At 33.6% G+C, this 23,815-nt stretch overlaps 2 protein-coding genes across 4 annotated transcripts in view; one reads left to right on the top strand and one right to left on the bottom strand.

Moving 5' to 3' along the window:
- Positions 1–23,815, bottom strand: part of Mitf (transcription factor Mitf) — a 147,305-nt gene that overhangs the window by 108,045 nt on the left and 15,445 nt on the right. The window contains exon 2 of one of the 3 annotated variants that reach the window (XM_083045803.1): positions 19,004–19,049. Coding sequence is in view for 2 of the 3 variants with exons in the window: in XM_083045800.1 (XP_082901926.1) it covers positions 8,563–8,753 (191 nt within the window). In the remaining variant the exon portion in view is untranslated. Of the gene's footprint in view, positions 1–8,562; positions 9,601–19,003; positions 19,050–23,815 lie in introns of those variants that run through there. The other 2 variants (XM_083045800.1, XM_083045799.1) reach the window with 2 other exon arrangements.
- Positions 9,470–16,131, top strand: Ctsl4 (Cathepsin L4). The gene is made up of 6 exons (XM_083045819.1): positions 9,470–9,558; positions 10,186–10,624; positions 11,464–11,640; positions 11,891–12,250; positions 13,906–14,066; positions 15,523–16,131. The coding sequence occupies exons 2-6, from the start codon at positions 10,490–10,492 to the stop codon at positions 15,716–15,718; spliced, it is 1,029 nt and encodes a 342-aa protein (XP_082901945.1). The 5' UTR covers positions 9,470–9,558; positions 10,186–10,489; the 3' UTR covers positions 15,719–16,131.

Raw genomic sequence — 23,815 nt, 5'->3', positions numbered from 1 at the left:
TTTAAATGGGAATAGTAGAGTTTAATATAGTCCAAATAAAAAGTAATATTAAAATATAAATATTAATATGTACACTTTTTAATTCAATTTTATTATTCTAATGTAATTTAAAATGTATTTTTATTTTAATTATAGACAGGAAAATAATATGATAATGTAGTATATAAAACCGCTAAAAAAGAACTGAATATATAAATCAAAATATGTAACGTCGCGAACTACATACATGTATTTTTTTCTTAATTAGGATATGTACGCGCAAGAAAAAATCGTAATAAAATGATACGTAATTTTCATATTGATATATTTACATCATTCGCGTAATTGCGAATCAAGAGAATATTATACATCTTCATCAGCGGATAAAAAATTTATCATGTTCCTTCCTCAACGTGATAATAATACAATTACTCGCGTGTCTTGCTTGACTAATTCTATTTAACGATGTTTCATCTAGAGATCATAACTCTGCAAAGATACCGCGATGAAAGAAAGCTTGAACTCCGATTAGCGTTAACGACAAATCAATCTTTTTACTATTTATTCAAATTAAATTGCAAACTTTTGATAAATTATAAACTTTTGAAATCAAATATAATTTTTACAATAAAAAAAACACACATAACATTATTATATAGAAATTTATACGGAACGATATATTTCACATATATAATTAAAAAATAAAATGGAATTATAAATAATTTAGTTACTGATATTAACGTTAGAAGAATTTTTTTTTTCTTCAATAATGATTTAAAATACACGCATCATATTTGCTACATTATATGCATGTTATTCACGCGTGTACTTGTCATGCCGATTTATTATACGTAAATCATGTCTATTTGGTCAAAAGATACAAAACTAACTCTATGAAACTCTCGACAACGAGAGTGCCCTGTGCATACACAGGTGCACGATGTCTTGCATCACACATTACGGCATGGCCTCATCCGTTCAAAGACGCGTTACGTAACTTACGACGAAGAGCAGCTGCCGGCGAACGTGTACGCGATCACGCATGGCAAATAGCAAATAGCTTGAAAAATAAAAAAAAAAAAAGGTATCGTCATCGACGCAAAAAAAGGGTCGTCGCGTCGTGACCGAGGAAGCTGGTATCGCGTTTTCGCGAGCATCGCGGAGGCGGCGACGAGCGCACTTATCAGAATTTCCAGTCATTGCACCAGCTAATGCGAGTATCGAGCCGGCTCGTGCCGGATTCGTGGCAGCCGTTCTCATCCATCTGCCACGAGAGAGAAAAAGAGAAAGAGAGAAATTATCAGTATATGTCGGCATTGTCTGGCGGAGTTCGCCCGCTTTTGTCGGTTCAGCTTGGAATTGCGTCTTGCAGAAAGGGACGTACAACATTTTGCCCATCACGAATATATCTCGTACTCTTTCGTGGGAAAAATTGTAATAAAGTGGCATATTATTCTTATAATACATTCACACACGTAACCGCATTCGTGAATCAAGGGAATCACCGACGCGTTTGCTAATTATTATGCATTACGATTTAATTAATTTCTAATTAATTCATAATATTAATTGATAATATATCTCAAGATCTAAACAATTATGTTATTAAAATATATATAATTTAATGGAAGAAAATAAAGAGAAAAAGAGAGAGAGAGAGAGATAAGGATTATTATAAAATACCTATATCATAGAGAGATGATTCATTATTTGATATTAACATTATTATTTACTATTACGTTATCAAAATTATTATTATCATTATTGTAATTACTGTGCAATGAAACAGATTAATATCTGCATATGTTCAAAAGCGAAGTCGAAAGCGGAAGAAAGAACTTCAAGCTCTCGCACTATATGATAAAAATGAAATGCGTTTCTCTTGTAAAACGAATTGTACAACATATCGAAATCGTTATCGCGCTCGCTGTGACGCATGACATTCGCAGGCACAGTACTCATTGCACTCAATCGTTTGTAACGTGGAATTAAGTCTGCAAATAATTAACTCAAATTATACGAGATTGACAATATTGTGTCAACGATGTGAACAAGTGCAAAATAAATACAAAAAAACATAACATTTTAAATTAGATTAACAATAATTCATATATCAGAGCCTTTTCGTTTTGTTATTAAATTAACAAAGGTCGCTAATTTTTGCTTCACAAAAAAGAATTGAAGGCTAAAAAAAATTATGACTAGACAATGCGCGCAAATTATTTCACGTCCTTGCGAGGCAAGGAACTTGCGGCGAAATCATGGCTTGACACAACAGACGTGACAAATCCTTGACAAATAGGGAAAAAACCGGCACCAGTTTCCATTGTGCACCGAAAAAAAAAACGTGATTATGAGAATCATATCGTATGACTTATAAATGACGCATTTAAACTTTTATCAAAATAAACCGAAAAGATATTAAAATTTAATTATAAACTATAATCATAGAATGTTTAGATAAGAAAATTGTATCCTCTGTGATACCAGAACTAGAAAATCTAGACATTATCATTGAACACACTCGAGAAAATGCCGGAAATCGCAGCGTCCACTTCCGGTCCAAAGGTTAATTTGCCTTGAAAATTATACGTAGGAAACTATATAAAATGGCTTACGGAAAATGCATTCCTGCTTTTGGCTTTAAAACTGCGACCAGAACAGATTCCGGACATCGTAATTTCTCCGCGTTAGCGACTAAAAATGCGCTACTTTAAATGATTAAATCTTTTATTTCTTTAGAGAAAAAAAAGCGTGCAATATATTTCCAATCTTAAAATTCAACAACAAATATCACTGTCGAAACATATTACCTTTTCATGCTAGAGTATTTTATAAAATAATAAAAATTGTGATATTTCAAACAAGAATATTAAAAGTTTTTAATCATAATAAAATTTAGATAAAAATAAATAAAATTGTTTACATGCAGAATTAATAATTTTTCTCGACTTTCTAATTGTGTTGCCATAATTAGTAATTAGTGAAAAATAGTCGAAATAGTTTCGTTAAAAGCTACTGTTTAAAAATTTAAAGTCTGCTAAATGGAAATAGTAAAGTAAAGAAAATAAATTAGATAGAGAATTTAAATGCATTCTGTCACAGGAGGAGACAGAATGTCTTGGCGCGTATTCACACATTTTTTAAATACTAAAACAACTATTTTTTGCGGAGATATGTCGGCTTTCTTCAGATATATTTATATTATATAATTGAAAAGTTATTACTTACAAATTCATATCAATCAACTATTAAAATTCGATTAAATGTATTTTTATAAAATTCTTTATCCACAAAGTATGTGATATTGTAGAATTTAAGAAATTATAAAGAAAATTGAGATCTAATTGAACTGTCAAAAAAAGAAAGTGAAAATGTTTATTTTTGTGATGCATTTTGTATACATAATATTAACTAATCTTATCATATTCACTTTTAAAATAAATATGATTCATTACGTTTATTTATACATTCTGAATCGCACCAAGTCACGAAACATTTTTCAAGGACTATACTAATGATAAATAATGATCAATCACAGTAGAATAAGCTCTATCTTCCCGTACACAAAGACTATTTAATTTCGCAAACCGCGATTGCAAATATTTCATCGTAGATTCTTCATATAGATAAATGTGTCGAACGAGAGAATGTAATTGAAAGTCAATTAGTAAAATTGGTCAATTTATAACAGTAAAAGAGCCTGGCTCTCTATGTTTTAATAACATACAAAAAAATAAAATAGTTATTTTCATTTTGTTGAATGTTTTTTTTCCAAAATTAGAAAAGTTTAGTTTTTTAATTTTAATTTAATTTTCCTTTCTTTTTTTCTGTATTAGATATTTATGTATAATATACATTATTAAAAAAATATAAAGCGTATATCTTCGCGTAAAGTTCACTTAAAACAGAAATCGAATTTTGCCAACCGTATTTATAAAGTAGCACTTCGTTTTCCACTTCTGCTGATTGCCTTTATCGAAGAGATCGTTGATCCTTCGTTGGAACTCCTACCTTCCTCAATATAAACTTGAAAGCAATACAGCTGAAGGTCAATCCGATGCTTCGCGAGATGACATACAAAAATCGAAAATCATTCGTGAAACGACTTCTTATCAAAGCCTTTTTCGTCTCTCTATCTCACTCGTCCCTCCCCTCTCCCTTCTCTTCCCCGCCTCGCCGTCTTACTTAATTGCTTCCTATTGCAACGCGATCTCCTTCTTCCGATCGTATTTCTCCGAGCAATAAAGCATTCACAACGTAAATTAGGTCATTGATCTCACAATGCAACACGCGTTCACAACTACAAATCACCTAATGATAAATTAGATTCGCACGTTGCTAATTCCCGAAAGATTATTGATAACGATTATCCGTCTCTCAATGTTCCAGCCGAAAATCATTATTATTCGCTCGCATATATGTGTGTTTGCATATATGTGTGGTAAACACATTACTACTGCTCGCGTTAACGCGTTATCTGAAGACAATCGTTTACGTCACGTACTGTAAATTGTCATATCATAGATACTCGCGAAAGATCAGCGTCACAAGTAAGACGGTAAGATTCTGATCATTATAACTTTTTCGTGATTAGAACAAGCATATTAATATATGATTGCTAAAATTATAGCTACTTATATAAAAATATAATTATTATAATTATATTATATAAAGTAAAATTTTATAATTAAATTTCTTTCCGTATGAAAAGTGATTTTACAATGATTCGTAATATTACTAAAATAAATGTGATAAATATAATTACTCTCTCTCTCTCTCTCTCTCTTTTCGCATAAAGTCAACGACGTAACAAGATTAAAATCTTCTTCCATTGTTAATAGATAAATAATAAATATAGAAATATAATATTATATTTTTTTAGTGAAAAATCTTTAAAAAGAAATTAACATAATATTCCTTAAGTGTTCATTCGTCGCTGCATCTAATATATGCACAATTGAAATTTTAGCTTAGGCTCATATTACTTCTCCGTGAGTATCAATTAACGCCCGGCGGATGAAACTGATTAGAACGCAAGAACTTTCGGAAGCAATTCGAGCACACCAGGAAACTCTCGGAGACTGTGGAAGTTGATATTCGCGGTGCTCTCAGCTTCTTACCTGGCACTCGCGAATCGCTAATAGTCGCGAGAAAGTCTAATATGAGTTAAGATACATAGAGTGTTCATCACAAAGATAAGCGCGTGTTTTCCTATAGGAGATCGTAATTACCAATCACGATAGTTTGCTACTGTCATTGCTCACGATTCAGCGAACGCGAATGAGCTTTTATGTGTTGTCTCATTGACAGATTCATGACCAACGGCATGCCCCTTTTATGTGCCATTTAAAAGTCCAGTTGCAAGATGCAGAGTCCACTTTATTCGCGCGCGCGATGCATAACATCAAAATCATTAAAATTTCCCGAAATGTTCTATGTAAATTTTTTTCTATTTTATTTTATATATTTTTTGCGCGAATATATATAGTTTTTTTTTACTATTTAATTTTACTTTACCGAATTATTTTTTTATTTTGCTAAAGATCTAAATAAGAAAGATACATTTTTGTGGTCAGAATCACGACACGTTTTGATTCTTGTCAAAAACGGACATGTGTGAGATTTGATTGGATTTGATTCGATTTTGCAGTCAAAATTGGAATTGGAATTTCTTTTATTTTTTTTTCCTTTCTATATATATAGATGTGGTATATAGACGCGATATGTGGTTCTCACTTCAATCGATAAGGTATTATCTCCGAGCACGGAATGCTAAAAAAAATATTTTTTTAAATAAATTTGTGCTTATGGTTCGTAAATTTTTCAAATATCATTCATAAAAATTCATTAATATCTATTTCTTTCAAGTCCTACATAAATTAAATAAAAAGATGGAAAAGTTGTAAATATAATATTAATTTGATCTTTTTTTCTAAAATTACGTTATAATTTGTCATACAGAATGTGTGCGTATATTAATAAGTTCGACGCAAATAGAGCGCATTCATCATATCTGTTTTAATTTTTTTAATTATTCTATTTTCATTTTCTTACACGATTTTATTCCAATGTCTTTAAAGAATAACAATTCAGAGAGATCAAGAACGCAACACACAGACAGATATAGAAAATAATATCACTGGTTACATAAAATAATAATGATGAATGATATTTTTTTCAGAAAAGATCTAAATATTGTGAAATTTACTGTTCAAAACAAAAATAACGAAGATTTGTGAAAAGCTAGTTAATTAATAGCGTCTTCCATTGAAAAAAACTCACTAGCACTCAGTCCTCCCTTTTTGAGTTTTTTGTCGGAATTACACACATGTCTTTTGAACTCAATTTTAAAAAGAAAACAGAAAACAAGTAATATTAAACAAAAAAGTAATGTTGAAATTTGAAATGTAATGTTGTTTTAATATAATGTTGTCCGAATGAAATGTGCAGCACTCGGAACATGCTCATTAATATTACCAATGAAATACGCTTCAAGCACTGTCAGTGCAAGCGAGATTTTCCCAATAAGACCCTATAAATTACACATTACAAATTGCAACGATAAGTCATTTTTTTATTAGATTCCTTACAGAAAATATTTCCTGTGTGTGCGCTCTGCTAGTATTTTTATACATCCTGCATTTGTTACTCGATTAGATAACTTACTCAGTTCTACACGAGAACATGCATATGCGTTTCAGAGTCATAATTCACTAAACATAAAAAAATGTTTAGCAATCCTTAAATTACAACCTACTACAAATCATCAAAAAAGATAATTAATTTACCAAAAGCTTTGTGTGCCAATTTTTACAATTCAGTAATATAAGTATAAATATAAAAATAAGAATATCTAAAAAACTTAAAAAAATATGTTGTATTTTATCCAACAAAAAATTGTGTATGTTTATGAAACAAAGTTATAAATTTATATGAAATAAATTTGTAAAGCTAACTTTTCTGAAAATTATTAATATACACACACATGCGAATTTCTATATTCAATTATGTATCGCAAGTACATACATTTCACACATGCCGTTATCAGGCGTGTGTACATCATCAAGTATAATTCCATCTTCCAAAATTTATCATATCAGTGACGCAACGTGCTATAAAAGATGTATATATTCTCAATGACAAATACCTATGCAATAAACTGATATTCTTTAAGCTTTCGTCGATTCAAAAATTATATTAGAATCTTATAAATGTTTACCTCTGTGATTTTTCTTTAATATCTTAAATTTTATAACAATATCATTCTTCTCTTGCATAATAAATATAGTACCTATTTTTTTTTCTTTCTCTCTCTCTCTCTTTCTCTCTTTTACTATCTTATTCAATTTTTCTCTCTTTTTCATCAATTAAATTTTAATCAAACTATTTTCTATAAAAGACACAATTAGCATCATCATAATATAATTTTAATCACTATAAGGAATGACATGTGGTTCTACACACACGTGTATATGTTTAAAATCCCATCTTATCGCCATTCAATATTATAACAATCAGAACATCGCACCCGTATAGATAACGTTATTGTATTAGCGATAATGATCGAGTTCGATGCATTACGCTGTGTTTATTGCGTCCTACATAATATCATTATTTCTTTTCATTTTAATTATTTATTACTTTATATTTGTATTAAAATTATATAAAATTATATTCAGAGATTTGTTTAATTCTTTGTATTAATATCATAATTTTTTAGAGTGTATTTGAGAGACCCAATAAAAGATTTAAATTTTTTACTAAATTATTTACTGTAAATTAATATATTTTTAACAGATTCTCTCTCTCTCTCTCTCTCTCTCTCTCTCTCTCTCTATATATATATATATATATATATATATATATATATATATATATATATAAAATCGATTTTATATATATATATATATATATATAATCGAACCATTTGCCTAGATATAATAATAGCTAGATAATAAATTTGTATCTAATATATCATATCAAAGTTACATTAAAAAAATAAATTATTACGCACTAAGATTAAAGTTTTCTGAAGCTCATAAAATGACACAGTGAAATTTCTGTATCTCCCGCTTCTTTGTAATCGTTCGCACAGTGCAGCTTGGCGATATCGCGCGCGCGTATTCCAAATAAAAGCAAACACGTACTCCCACACGGACCGCAAAACTGGAGTTATCCGCCTCCTTTTGTTTGTACATCGGCATACACATTCCGCATAATTGTCGTAAATGAAATTCACGTGTCCAATAATTATGATTAATATAATACAAGTAATTTATATTCCCTCCTCTCTCTCTTTCTCTTTCTCTCTCGTTAACCGCATCATCTCTCCAACATTATATTGTGTATGTTAATATTAATTGCTAAATCTCACAGTGTTAATTAATATTAACAACACTAATAGATCTATGGATTAGTGTCATTATCATTTGTTACCGTAACAATGTCAACGTCAATTAAACAGAATATCCTGCGTATTATCTCGCGCTCATATCAGTGTTTGATTAAGGAATACTTTTCTCTTTTACTTTTTTTTTTCTTTTTTTTTTTTAAGATATCGATAGCATCGGGATCACGTACCTGCAGGTATCGGGCGCGCGGCTTTTCAGCTCGTAATACATCAGCTCCTTGGTGGAGGTCGACAAGAGGGACAGGGCCTGCTCGAATTCGTCGTCGTAATCCCCGACGACGGCATCGTAGTAAGCGGTTGGGTCGGCGACGGCGAGAGCGGTCGTCAGGTCGAAACCCATATCGACTCCGGACTCGTCCATCGTCACGGTGCTTCGAATGTGCCGCGCGCGGCCGCGCGCGCGACGAATCACGGCGGACCGGGCCGAACGCGCGCGTTCGAAAGTTTCGCGCAACCGCGTCGCGAAAGATAGCGATGAGCGAGAAGAAGGCACGCGGGATGAAAAGGGAGATAACGAATGTTATTACACGGAGAGAGGAATGGAAGCTCTCTGTCTCCCGCGGGAGGAGAGAATTTTGCGAATCCGGGATAGGATTATCCGGGAAGAGACTTTTTCTTTTTTTGTTTACGGGAGAGTTTAAGGAAGATTATGGGAGATGGATCGTCACGGGCGCCTCTGATGGATCACGAGCACCGCGAGGAGACTCCCATTTTGCGGAAGTGTCAAGAGTTTTCGCGCGAGTTGTTGGCGTTCGCGATTACGGCCACGCGTACACGCGTGCGCGGGTCCGTGACGTTCCTTCTCGGTTGCGACGCCCGTTCCATCGCCCCTTCGCGCGCGTTTCTTCGCGATTTATCTCGGCACTGGCGACGACGACGACGACACGTTTCACGAGAAGACTGACGCTGACGCGAGACGAGACGAGCGTGACGCGCGCGTGTATCGGGACTACGCGGATCGTCTGTCGACCGCGAAAGAGGAGGCGTCGCGGCGGCGGCGGCGGCGGTGTTTGACTTATGACTGTCGCCATCTCGCGGCCGGCCGGCGGCGGTCTTTGAAGTGGAAAGCTCCGCGTGGGTGACCTTCCGCGCGGACGACTAGCTTTCGTGACCTTGCGTCGGAGAGAAGCGTTGAAAACAATAACTAACAATAATGAATTATATTTGTACAATATTTTTTTCTCGACACGTTTTCCATCTCTCTTTCATTTAATTTTAATATATGTATGGCTACGTTGATTTGTCCGTGTATCGTGTGATACTAGCAAAAATCTTAAACGATGTACCTATTTATATATCTAAAAAGTAGCTTGAATTTTTTAATGTCTTTTCTATTAATACTTGCAGAGAGTACTATAAAATGATGGAGAAAATGATTCAACTTCTACCGAATTTCTATTATGAATGAAAGATATATAAATTGATATATAAATAAATTAAAATATCACTTTGGTCTTTAAAATCAAGTTACAAGCTCCATAAGAAAATTAGAAATTTTACCTGAATTTTACATAATTAAGTTATATCGATTAAAATAACTAAGTATATTGCACTTATTATACTTAAAGTTATTATAATTTAAGTACGTAAAATTATGTAAAATTTTTAATTAGAATTACTGGCAAAATATATTTTGTAATTTCTAATAGAAATATATTTTCGCAGTAAAATTGCATACAAATAAAAAAGCCATTTTTTCTCTCACACTAATATTCGAAAATATATTCATAGTTCAAATTGTGCCGTATGTAGTATGTAGCATAACTCTGCAAAGTGTTTTTCTTTCCAATTAGGAAACCATTCTAAGAACTACCTATACTAAAATGCGATCCAAACACAAGCGTTCAACGCGAAAAGAAAGACAATAATAAAAAACATATATCATTGTACGCATATTTGGCGAAATAAACATGCATCAGCATAATGCGAATGATAATCCAATGATGTAATTCGCGAATATGCTGACACCGATTGTCCGACACTACAACGGTATTATGACCTCATGCAGTATCGTAAAGTTCGTCAAATTCACCATCACTCGGGTCTGTCGCGCGAATTAATTATTTAAGGACTGTGAATTATTCGCCGCGGGTCGCCATGTGCTCGCGATTATACACGATATTGCTTTCGATATTAATTCTGTCTGAGACACGTGCGATTCAACCGTTCAATGAAAACACTTTACCGCAAGAAATTTCGAAAAAACTGGACGATTACTGGCAAGGCTACAAGGTAACGTTTAAAACGCAAAATATTCAAAGAAGTTAAACTTTAAAATATATATACATATATATTTTATTATTATTATTTTTCAAATTTGAGATAATAGAAAGAATTTTACTTGAAAATTATATTCAGAAGATTTTTAATTTCCATTTATAATTATTATAATTACTAATTAATTTTTATCTAAGCAAGTTTATATACATGAGCTAACTTTTCCTTAATCTATAAATTTATATGCGGCTATAGAAACATCATTTACAAGATATACATATTTTCTCTTATTCAATATTGAAATAATGTCAACAATTGTAATTTTTGAAAATATATCTTGTAAACGATGTTTCTACGATTGCATATATATTTACGTATATCTTGCAAAATAAGTGTTTAATCTTAAAAAAGATAGACATCATCTAAAAAAGAAAAAAGGTCATCGCAACTTACGTCAGAAATCATTGCATCTGCGTCGTATGATGTCAATCAATGACTACATTTACACTCTTCTATTAATCTGGTTTAGTAATATCAGAGGTTTTACATATATACCTATATATATATATATATATATATATATATATATAACTTATATATACATATAATTTATATATATGTAACTATAAACTTAAAATATCGTGTAAATCATACATTTCAAATTAACATCTAACGCTAATTATGACGCTAATTATGACGGCTATTATAACATCAGTCATTATAATACCGATATAAACTAGCATTTACATGATATTTTAAGTCAAGTATAGTCAGAGAACTAGCGGGTATGTTAATAAACAAGATTAATGGAAGCATGTAAACGTAGTCATTGTTTTCACGATATTTATGATCAGACGCAGTTTAATAAAACATACACGGGAAATCTGGAAAACACGAGGCGAACGGCTTGGGAACAAAACCTCGTGGAGATTTATAAACACAACCTAATGGCCGCCGCGGGACATCATAGTTACACCCTACGGGATAATCATATTGCCGATCTCAGCACTCGACAATACATGCGTGATATGGTTGGTATAACTCTAATAAGCCGATATATTTTCGAGAACAAAATTTTAGTCAAACTTTAATTTCAATTTTCGTTGCAAAAGCTTCTCCTCTCTCTCTCTTTCCTTTTCTCATTAAATTTCGAGTAATAAAATCTTTAAAATTGTATTTTTTTATTATGAATATTATATGAAATAAATATATATATTCGAAACGCTAAATAAATAAAAAAATCGCCCTATAACCACGTCTTCTTCTTCCGTCTTCTCTCAGGTAAAACTGATACCGAGTCGAAGACGCCGATTGCCAACCGAACCGATGGTATCGGCGGTTCTGCACAACCCTCATAGCATACCAAAGCATCTAGATTGGCGCGAATACGGCTTCATCACCACGCCGGTGAACCAACGGGACTGCGGGAGTTGCTACGCTTACTCGATCGCGGAGAGTATACAGGGACAGATTTTTAAGCAGACCGGCATGCTGCTCCCCTTGAGCGCACAACAGTTGGTAGATTGCAGCATGGCGAGCGGGAACCGTGGCTGCGTCGGCGGTTCCCTCAGGAATACTTTGAAATATCTAGAAAAGTCGAAGGGTCTCATGGCCGGATACCTGTATCCGTACAACGCCGAGGTACGCCTTGCTCTTTTTCCACCTGTCGAATACATGCGACTCGAATATTCCGTCGTGTATAAAATGTAGCACTCGAATGGCTCTTGCATGATTTGCAAAACATCATAAAACGCGTACAGTTATGTGAAATTTAAAGAAAAGGAAAATTTCTTCTCGCCACTCTTATTTTTCCGAATCTCTTTCTCATTTTTAATAATCCCGCAAAAAGTGTATTTCTTGATTTAATGACGATTAATTATTGCTATATATAAAAATTTATTGAATCTAACCGTATTTAAAATTTTAATGAATTGATAAATACTTGAATTTCTGGTTTCTCTTACTGACCATAATACGTAATAATACATTATTAGCGACTATGAGCGAAGGTGCTGACAGTGCGAATTTAATTATCACAATAAAGAAGTAAACGTCAAGGTTTCATTATTTCACGGATTTCCTCTAGTCGGAATTATTAGAAAACTCTGCGTGGAAGATTTTGGCGACGAAAATTATGCCAGTCACGATAGTCTTCTGTAATATAAATGACGATGGCCTTGTCAGCCTTCGCCTCTCCTTCTATTATATAGATATAGCGGATATGTTTTATACACATATTCATGTCGTATCAAGGCTATATAATTCGTAGATATTTAATAAAGTAGCGATTATTGGCCTGTTAAATCACACAATAAGAAGAAGACGCGCTTATCTGTGATCAAGCCGTCTTAATTTAACACATGTTGACGACGGAATTCAGATGATGCAACGAAAAAGTATTTAGCGTATGGCAGACACGCTTTAATTTAATAGTGTCAACAAACGTTATGGGCAAAGTTCTCTGGCTTCTTGATTGTCAATCTTTTCCTATTAAACTTATTTCCCTTAATTAGACGATGTTATTTTATTGATTATATATTTCTTTGAAGAAAATTTTTAAGCATTTGCTGTATATATATGCTATTTTAAAATCAGATCGAGAATGAAAGGTATTCAATTACAAAAAAATTCAATTAATAAATTAAGTGAGACGTATAAAATTGTGATTAATATGTATATATTTTTCTTGGCAGATTATCTGATTTTTTCATTTTTTCATTATTTTCAATTATGTTTATATTCAGAAATAGCGTACACAAATTTTGTGTGTGTATTAAATTAATAACAATAATGTAATATAACAGTTTAATTTTTAATTACTATTTTTAGATACATTTATTTGTTTTTGTGTCACGAAAAACCGGTTGTTTATAAAATCGTTCGAGCAATTCGAACTTAAATAGCACTTTTGTTCTTAAGCTGATTAGTTTTATCACCGCATGGAGCTATTTTCGGAACAGCTATTTTCGTTATTAAAATATATATTAATTATATATATGCATACATATATATATATATATATATATATATACATATATGTATATATGTATATGTGATAAAACTAATCAGCTATTTAAGAATGAAAATGAACTTTGTACTGGAAAAATTTAAAAAACGACCGCTTTTTCGTGACACAAAAACAAACAGATAAATCTATAAAAAGTAGTAAAAATTAAAAATTAAGCTATTATATTATATGTTATTCCTATTAATTTATTCTATTAATATAATATTTATATAGATTATTATTATAATAATATTTATAAATTCATGTCTGATAACTTGAATTATTTCAGCAAGGTGAGTGTAGATTTCAAAGAGAGTTGAGCGTCGTCAATATAACGTCATGGGCAATCTTGCCTGCACGAGACGAGAAAGCTTTGGAAATAGCAGTAGCGACCGTCGGTCCCATAGCTGCTTCCATAAACGCCAGTCCGAAGACATTTCAGCTTTATCAGTTAGTATCCATTTTATTTGCTCCGAAAAAAAACCACACCCGCGTGCAAATTACCGCTAACGAGCAAGTGACGTACTCGCAAATCGCGACGAACATATCGCGACGTTCAAGAAATACGTGATAATTTCAGACACCTGTTATTTATTATGCAAAATCGCAGAAATTTTGCATTTACTACAACTTCCGGCGCTTATGGATCGACTGCTCAATATGTGAAGGAAAAGAAACGACAGTGCAAAACGCGATACACTCAATGTAAATTGAAACAATTTATGTAGATAACTCGAGCGGTGACAAACAATTTTTTCTTGCTCAGATAGCTAATCAAACGTAATCCAATAATAAATAAGTTAGTAAATATTTAAATCCCTCGACATACACATCGGCGCGATTTCTCGAAATACTACGCAAATTCGAGGATCAAATGACACCACCGTCGTTAATTTGGATCCAACTTTTGATCGATTGCAGCTGATTATTATTATCGATACCAAATGCGCATTTATTTGAACTTGAACTGATCTCACGAATTAGACCGATATTTCAGCTGCTAATTACTTGACGATGAATTCGTGCTATCAAATCCACTAATTGATTGCGGGAAAATGTAATTCTGAGTTATTGTGCGTGATATCTTAAAAGTTTTCTATTTGACAATTAATTGATTAGAACTTCACTTTGTGAAATTTTTACATACTCGAATATTCATAACAAAATTTAAAAATAAGAATAGTAAAAATTAAGTAGATAATAATATAGATAATAATATTCAAATATAATTTGAATATTTAAACATGTATATTTATTCAAATGTTAAATTATTCAAATCTCATAATATCTCCGACAAGCTCGACTAATATATATGTAATTGAAATGGCGATGCTACGCGTGCCATGTTTATGCGAAAGGCGTGAAGATTGGAAATTTTGCTCGGACCCCCACAGAAGAAATTGCTCCAATCGCGTGATAACCTTTTAGCATTTCGCCAATAAGATGACCCTCATTCATTCGAATTGCCAAAACGCAGTCGTTGAACTTATTTTATTATAAAAGACCTAAAGTCTGATAATTTTCTCTTACTTTATTCATTTACGACAAATAACAGAATGAAGCGTGATTGATACTTCCGAAGTGCTGTGTCGCAAATTTGTAATAAATGAAGGAAAACACGTATACGTATCGATATGCAAATGCGATGCACCCATCAATAATCGCGTATAGTTCGCGCGAGTTCAATGTCGATGATTCACATTTTCTAATTGGAGAACGTTCTCACGCGATGTATATTCATCTCCTCTTTTCTATGCCTATCTTTAATTCGCATATCAGAATTACTTTAATTTCTTATCTAATAATAAATAATTATCGTGCATTTACGTATCTCGAAAGCTATCATAGTTTAGATATGTAGGTGTTAGAAATAACTTCAAATATTAATCGGTATTTTTACTTGCAGTAAAGGCGTCTACGACGACCACCTGTGCAATTCGGACACGGTGAACCACGCGATGTTAATCGTCGGATACACGCCAACCGAATGGATCCTGAAGAACTGGTGGGGCGATAGTTGGGGTGAACATGGTTACATGCGATTGGCGAAAAATAAAAATCGCTGTGGCATAGCAAACTATGCAGCTTATGTAAAAGTTTGAGATTCATTCCTCTTTGATTTCGGTCCGCGAAAAGATCTCTCTTTTTTATACTTACGAATCTTTAGAAAAATATACATTATATATTTATGTGTTAATTATATTTTTATATATGAACAGAGAGCATTTTACTTTGATTTTACGACGCTCCATTTTCTCCCCCCCATAATATTAGATAAATTGTTTTTATCCTAGATATTTCTTATCAACTCTTAGAGAATTAACGAAAAAAGTGATAGAAATATACACAAATGGCAGGTTAAATGATTCTACTCGCTGATACAATTCTATCGACGTTTCACCGTAGGGGGGTAAAGAGTCGAGGATCGCATGTATTCGAGCGATTAAACTTCGGATAATTACTAAGGATCGCCGAACATTTATTACATAACAGCCATTGACCGCAGGACGGACGCTCGAATGCCAGATACCAGACTTCCGTAACCACATAGGATCCAGGGGAAATTTAATCGAACCGTACAACCGCGGCACGACAGGAACGTGGAGACTTTGCTCGATCGAAAATTCTATCCGAAGACGAAGTACACGGCTAACCGGAACATATCGCCAGGGCATTTCTGCAAAAGAGAGAGAGAAAGAGAGGAAGGGAGAGAGCGAGAGAGTGAGATACGCAGGAGGAGAGAGATGAATCAATTTGTAGGTCCGTAGATAGGTAGAACTCGATGGACGCTAACCGCGTGACGCAACGTCAGGCGCAACTGTCACGTAACTGCATAATGCCACACAGTGACAAATCCAGGGACGCATCTCGCAAATGATTTACGTACGCACAATTCGGACACGGAGGAATAAAAAGGGATTCTCGCGATGGAGAGATAGAAACATTAGTCTCGCCTTTTTTTATTCAATTAATGTTAGATTTAATATAAAGTATATGTCAGTATAATGAGAAAATAATAGACGCTAAATATTTTTGATTACGGATCAGATAGATAAATAGATTTGACTGTTAACGAAAAATTTTCATTTATATCAAAGAAAGTCGCGTTTTCTTCTATATGTCTTGAAGAGATATCGAATATATGTATTTTCTGTCGCGAAATTTAATACAAACCCTACGAAAAATCACTTTGCATCCACGTCACCGTAAAAAATAAATATGCAGAAAATTCTGGCAACTCGCCATCGTACGTTTCGTAAGTTTTCGCGATTAAACGTACAAATAATGGCGCGTCCCGACAAATAAAAGCTTTATTCGAGCGATTACACGTCACATCCAGCGCGACACGACGATGCAGCAGCTCGACGGAAAGAATCCCGAGGAGCAATATGTTCGGAATGCATTGTCGCAGCTTGGGAAGCCTCTCTCTCTCTCTCTCTCTCTCTCTCTCTCTCTCTCTCTCTCTCTCTCTCTCTCTCTCTCTCTCTCTCTCTCTCTCTCTCTCTCTCTCGTTTTCTCTGATTTTCCGATATCACATGCAGCCTCGAGACCACGCAAATTCCATCTCTCTGTTCGGAGGTCGGCCGCGATTCATTGTTCGTCAGATGGCAACGCGCGCAATCCGTCCCGGCGCATCCTCGATTGTTACCCGGCAACATCTCTATCTGTTTCCCATCTGTTAAGCGACGTCACGACGCGCATCCCGTCGCGTCTCGTCCTACAACTCTACATCCTGCTGCTATCGGCAGCTCGATACAAACCGGCAAGCTCGTCTTCACACTCGAAACGTGATTTGAAATTTTTCAATTTCTTCACTATTACATAAAAAATAGTATTCACATAGTAATATTTAGTTGAAAAATATAGTGATCCTCATAAAAGAAAAAAATATAGATATATGTATATATTCTGGCTGCATATGCATGGAGAAATATGTAAATTTAATTATTAAGAGTGTGTGTTTGCTATAATAGTGATACATATCTTAATTGTCAGAAAAGATCGAATTACATTTTAATAGAAATTCCAAATTTTAATTACTTTAATCACATAAATATTATATTTTTAAACGCACTGCTTTTTTTATTAATTTCAGAAAAAAGAAAACCTACGAAAAATTATTTTCATCGTGTACATGTAATAGAGTAAAAAATATATATCCTAATCGGAAAAGTATGTGTCACTGAGCTCTATCGTTATAAGAAGCAGAATAGGGGGACGAAGGCAATGAGGGAAAATAGAAAGAGAAAAAGCCGTGAAGCAATCGGTCGACTTATTGTGAAAGACTCGAGTGCGAGGATGAGTCTCTCTCGCGGAGACTCTGCGCGGAATATAATCGTTCGTAATCGGATCAAGGGGAGTAACATCCTGATTTACTGAACTTACTTCTCCTTCCCGGGTCTCGCCGGCTCTAATCGCCCTTATCTCTCATTCTCACGGCCTCTCCGTCGTCTCTCTGGGGAGACCGGGACAGGAATAACTTGACGGAGGCGAACAAGTTTATGGTCGCCATGGGAAAATCGCGAAATCCCGCTTTTAACGTCACCGCAAGTCGTTTGATCGATTTGCTTAGACTCGTTTTCACGTGTAAAAACGTCACTTTAATCTCTTAATTTCTAAGATATTTTCGACGATTTATATTATGACCTTGGTAATTTCTATGTATGACAAAAAAATGCGAAAGATACGATTTTATTCTTTTTTCTAAAAAAGATATATAAAGTCAATACTCGCATATATCGAAGTTTATTGTTGTCGCTTTCTCTCGATGCGCATTGGCTGTCAAGATTCGCGTTGTGCGTTATATTTGTAGCATCGAGAGGCTGTCATCGCGAGAGTTAGCAGTTTGACAGTTCGTTCAAAATAAAATTAAATAAAATAATAATATTAGTTTTAAATAATATGTTATAATACTTTAAACTCGATTAATATTTTTGACAGTTATCAGCTGATTTCTGTCAAAAAATATTAATCGCGGATAAAATATTATAACATATTATTTAAAACATATTATTTTATTTTATTTTATTCTAAACAAACTGTTAAACTACTAACCCTCGCGATGACAACCTTTCGATGCTATATACGAATATAACGCACAATGCGAATCGAAATCAGTTAATCAGCATCGCGGAAAAGATGCAACAATACTTGCGAGAATCGACTTAACATGCCTTTTTTAGAAAGGGATGTTATAATACTTTAAATTCGATTAATATTTTTGACAATTATCAGCTGATTTTTGTCAAAAAATATTAACCGTGGATAAGATATTATAACAAATTATTCAAAACATATTATTATTTTAATATTTTCAACATATATATTATATACACCCCCATTACAGCTATAAAAAAATTTTATAAAATAAACAATTTCTTACTCACCGATACGTGCAATAGCAAAGTTGTAGTACACAGCACACATATTGATCTGAAAACAAAATATTCAAATTATATATATACATATGTGTGTGTCAAATATCTCATAAACATACATATACACAATATAAATATAAATATGTGAGCTAGAATATTTAATTAGCAAATTTTCGCTTTATTAATATGTTTTGACAGAAATCAACTGATTAAAGCGTTAATTTGCTAATTAATTTTTAAAATAATAATATGTTTTAAATAATATGTTGTAATACTTTAAACTCGATTAATATTTTTGACAGTTATCAGCTGATATCTGTCAAAAAATAATATTAATCGAAAATAAAGTATTACATATTTATTTACAACATATTACTATTTTAATTTCTATAACATATTTTTATTTTAAATTTAATTAGTAAATTAACGCTTTAATCAACTGATTTCTGTAAAAAAATATTAATCGAGTTTAAATAAATTTTATATTATTTTTTTTAAATACAATAGAAAATGAAAATATTCAAAGATACTTGGATTATTTCCTTCACTTTCTACATTTTTATTAATAATTATTTATTCGACAGTCAGAATCTTTCTATATCTTGTTTAAATTAATTTTAATATAATTCAAATTAATTCGACGTGATTGCGGTTTCTTTAGCGGTAAATATAAGGTAAATAAAAGGCCATTTTTCTACGTATCGCGTAAATTAAATTTTTCTCGATCGTTATTTTATTTATGTGACGACCCCAGTCGGCAGGACAAGGATGTCCCCTTCGTAATTTCCACGTGACTCGCGATTATTTTCGGCGTTTCCAGTACGTTTTTCATTTTGTCCTGGCGTGGCGCGGCAGCATGACGAATGGCAAGCGAACAAAAGGGAAAATAAATAAGAGCGCAGGATTCTCAGTATGCCGCGAGCTTTCATCGTTCGCTTTATCCTTATCCTCGCACGTACGAGGAGTCACGGAAAATGTAAGCGCAACAGAATTTATCGTCCTCCAGGACGGAGTCCCTTAAGAGCGTCCGAAGTACGTGAACGCGCGCGTGCACATACACGTACTCGAATAATACAGCGGACTGAATAACGAATTGCAGCATCGTCATATATCACAATATCGCGCAAACAACAGTTACATCCGCAAACTTGGACCAATTGTCATTAGCATTATTATTGCCGTTACGAGACATAAAGATCGCTAACGCCAATATGCATACACAGCGTCATTATTTATCGGTTAACTGCATTTTTTTCTCCCGAAATATCTACAATACATTACAAAAAATTTAACTCTATATTGCGAAGAGAAACCTTCGATAAAGAAATTTTCTAGACCTCGTATTTCGAGGGAAATTACTTAACAACCCTTAGCAACGTTGATTCGCTGGATAAAATATGGATATCGCGACACCGCGTAAACAATTGCGGCATACGTTCTAATGCCGAGGTGGATAAACGACGACGAGCATGCAAGACGACGCAAACATGGTCTCCTATCGAGGCAAAATCGATTAAGCCGACAAGCGCATGTAAGCAAGATTCAGGGATCGATCGTCCGGGTGACAGGAATCGCGCTTAGATATGCGAGACAGAGGGAGAAAGAACGAGAAAGGGGTACGTGGTACGTTCTGTTTCTTTCGCTCGCACGTGCATACATTATGGCGCGATAAGCGTTTTCCGGTAAACTTAAAAGCCAGGGGGATTTTCTCATCGCGTCTCGACGCGACACCAAAGTACGACGCTCCTCCAAGAAGGAGCATCCTTAACCCGGAGGACGAGCGTTGCAATGGCGTCTCTCCCTCCTCGAATCGAGTATTCAAATACTCGTCGGTAAATCGCATCTACAGCCATCGAGAGAGAAGATGAACCACCTGCCGTGCGGGTGTAGCGAGATGAATATTTATCGAACTCTGGCCGCAAAACGCACAAAGGCGACCCTATACTCCTCGACGCATGTCGAGAGCGCCAATGCAACTCTTACACGTCCGCGTGTTCGCAGACCGGGAAGGACAATAAATTGCATCTCGTAAAAATACCGATAACGTGTGTTTTCGTATACTTCACATATACCGTCGTAGCCGTTTTTAGAACGCGGCGATATTGCTGGTCCAGCAGAACGTTTCATCGGTCGAGCGAGGTCGAATTAAATCGTACGAGTCTTAATTTGATATTTTTAAACAAACATTTTGTTTTGTTTTGGTAACTGCTTGTAAATTTCAATAAGGCTACAAATATATACTATACTATAAAGTATCAGAAATAATATGTAAAAGAGAAGTAATGTAAATAAAAAAAATGCGATAAATATGCAGAGTATGTGTCCTGTACAAACTTATATCATATATTATATTAAATATTTATAATAATTTAATGATCATAATAATTTTATGATCACATTATATACATTTACTGTGTAAAAAGAAATGATAAATAAATATATAAATAAAACAGAATATAAAAATAATTATATAAATAATTAAATAAATGCGTAAATATATTCTTCTATCATGTTGAGATATGTTATATTTAATTAAATACGTTATGATGATAAACTCACAGAGTGGTATCGCGTAAATGTTATAGATATCATTTCTGTTTAAGAGAACTCATTAGCTCTTTCTCTTGACATATCAGATTTAAACTTAGGGACCTGCAAAAAGTGACCCGGCCAATCGCCTTTAAGCGCCTCGTCAAAATCTTTCCACGAAGATGACGCGACAATGAAGTGATCTTTGGACGAGAAGAGCGATTCAACTTCAAGCAACTTTGCTTTGTCGAGAATATCGCATGACATATAAATAGAGGTAATCATCTTCTCGGTTTTTCCTGTTACACAAAATTTACTCTCTTTTTTAAAATTATAATCATTCTTGTCTATTTACCACCTATAGATCGAATTATTTTCCTTTCACGAAAGAAAAAAAGAGAAAGAGATAACATTAATTTTCATTTCAAAACTAATTGTAAATTAGAAAGGAGTGAAAATAAATAATTTTCAGAGAAGAAGTACTAAGCATTTAATCGTAAAAACTTATTTTAGCTCTCTCTTTCTTTCTTTCTCTCTCAATCTGTTTTAACTTTTATTATTTTAGAGCTTAATTACCTAATACAGTGTAAAAAATTCTTGAAATTGATATAGAAAAAAATATGTAATATATCTAGTAATCTTATTTGAATTTTATGTGTATTTTTTTTAACTCTTTCAAAACAATGCAGAAATATTTTTAGTTTGATATTGTTTTTTTTTTGTTTGTATACCCTAGCTTCTGTGTGTCGCGTAAAACAATCAATTTTTCATCCATCTACGCGACACAAGATAGCAGGTCTATAGTTCACCAATTATTCCATTGCTTATTATCGCTTCGTTATTCATTATACAAAGGCGCTCGCTCGACGGCGATTTTAAATTACTGTCGTTTCTACGCAACAATAAAGTTTCAAACTGTCATTGGTTTGCATCGAATCCGCCACCTTTGCCGACATCGTATTAAACACCGCGGATCGTTCTCGTTACACGCAACGGAAATTAAATTTCCCGGAAAGTTTGCGACAAAAGATTCGACCGACAATTTCCACTTCCTCGTTCATTGTTAAACTCACGAATATATCGTATAATTCGACAACTCGAGGAGAGAACTTGTTATATTTGTTAGAAATACAGTTCGTATGACATAATGGAAAATTTCTATATTAACATATGTGTAAAGTTAAAAAAATATAAAAATATTTATTACATTTGCAAATATTCGTTTCTTGCATGTTATAATAAATATATTTTTTACAATTAAGAAGAATGTAATTTTAAAAATTAAAACTTTTTTTGTACCGACAATCTATAACATGTAACATAAATGAATATAATTTCAAAAATATAAAGAGTTATGAATTTATTTTTATACATACATGTGTATATGTGTACATACATGTACAGAAGCACAGTCAATACTTTATCGATATTATTTGTCATGTTGCTATTGTTAGTGTATAGAGAGTAGAGAACATTTTTTTTCTCCTATGAAACGACAAACATAAAATATTATTATATTTGAATGATGACGTTATGCACGCGCGTAAATCAGTTCGAAAAATTATATATTTGATAATACCGATAATAAGATAACGTAAACAAGCGCCGCGATTCTGCAAATGAACGCGACGTGCGCGAACTGCTGATTACACGCGCCATGCCCAGCGCAAATTATAGAATAATTCAACGCGCGCTGGGCCACAATTTGCGAACCATAAAGTCCGATAAATTAACGAAACGAGAACGAGAGAAAAAGAGCCACACTCAAATGTCGAAATACAACGCGTGCGCGCAGCGAGGACTGCTTCCACTATAATTATTAACAACAAACAGTAAGAAATGTTAAGGCGCTTAGTGCAGTGTTTTTGCAAATGCTACTCTTTTTATAAACTGTTATCGCATAATTTATTAAACTAAAGGCACGAGGCGTAAGCGTATTTCCCGGCAAAGTGGCGTTATCGAAAGAAATCGCAACTCACTGTGCTCGATAAATAAATAATCTTGGCGCCTCAAAAAGCATTCGTCGCATTTGCGATATTTTCAATACGCTTATGTATGTCCCAAAAAAGAAAGGAGAGATAAATATTCGGCGTTTCCGGGTCAACGAGATGGGTCATCTTCCACGAGAGACGACGTGAGCGATCCGATGAATCGCGAATTGCAGGCCTCAGCTCAAAGAAATGCTGACACTAATCTACGACGAAGCGTATGTCAGTCTTTTTGCGGTAAACATTCGCCTTATAAGCGCACTCAAATGAATGTAATCAAGCGATATAAATATCCGTCATTTTG

Source organism: Prenolepis imparis, unplaced genomic scaffold, assembly GCF_030444845.1.
Source record: "Prenolepis imparis isolate NDT839.2.m4 unplaced genomic scaffold, iyPreImpa1.0 SCAF_9, whole genome shotgun sequence".
NCBI lineage: Eukaryota > Metazoa > Arthropoda > Insecta > Hymenoptera > Formicidae > Prenolepis > Prenolepis imparis.
The sequence above is the reverse complement of the archived record's forward strand: the minus strand, read 5'-3'. Positions and strand labels throughout refer to the sequence as shown.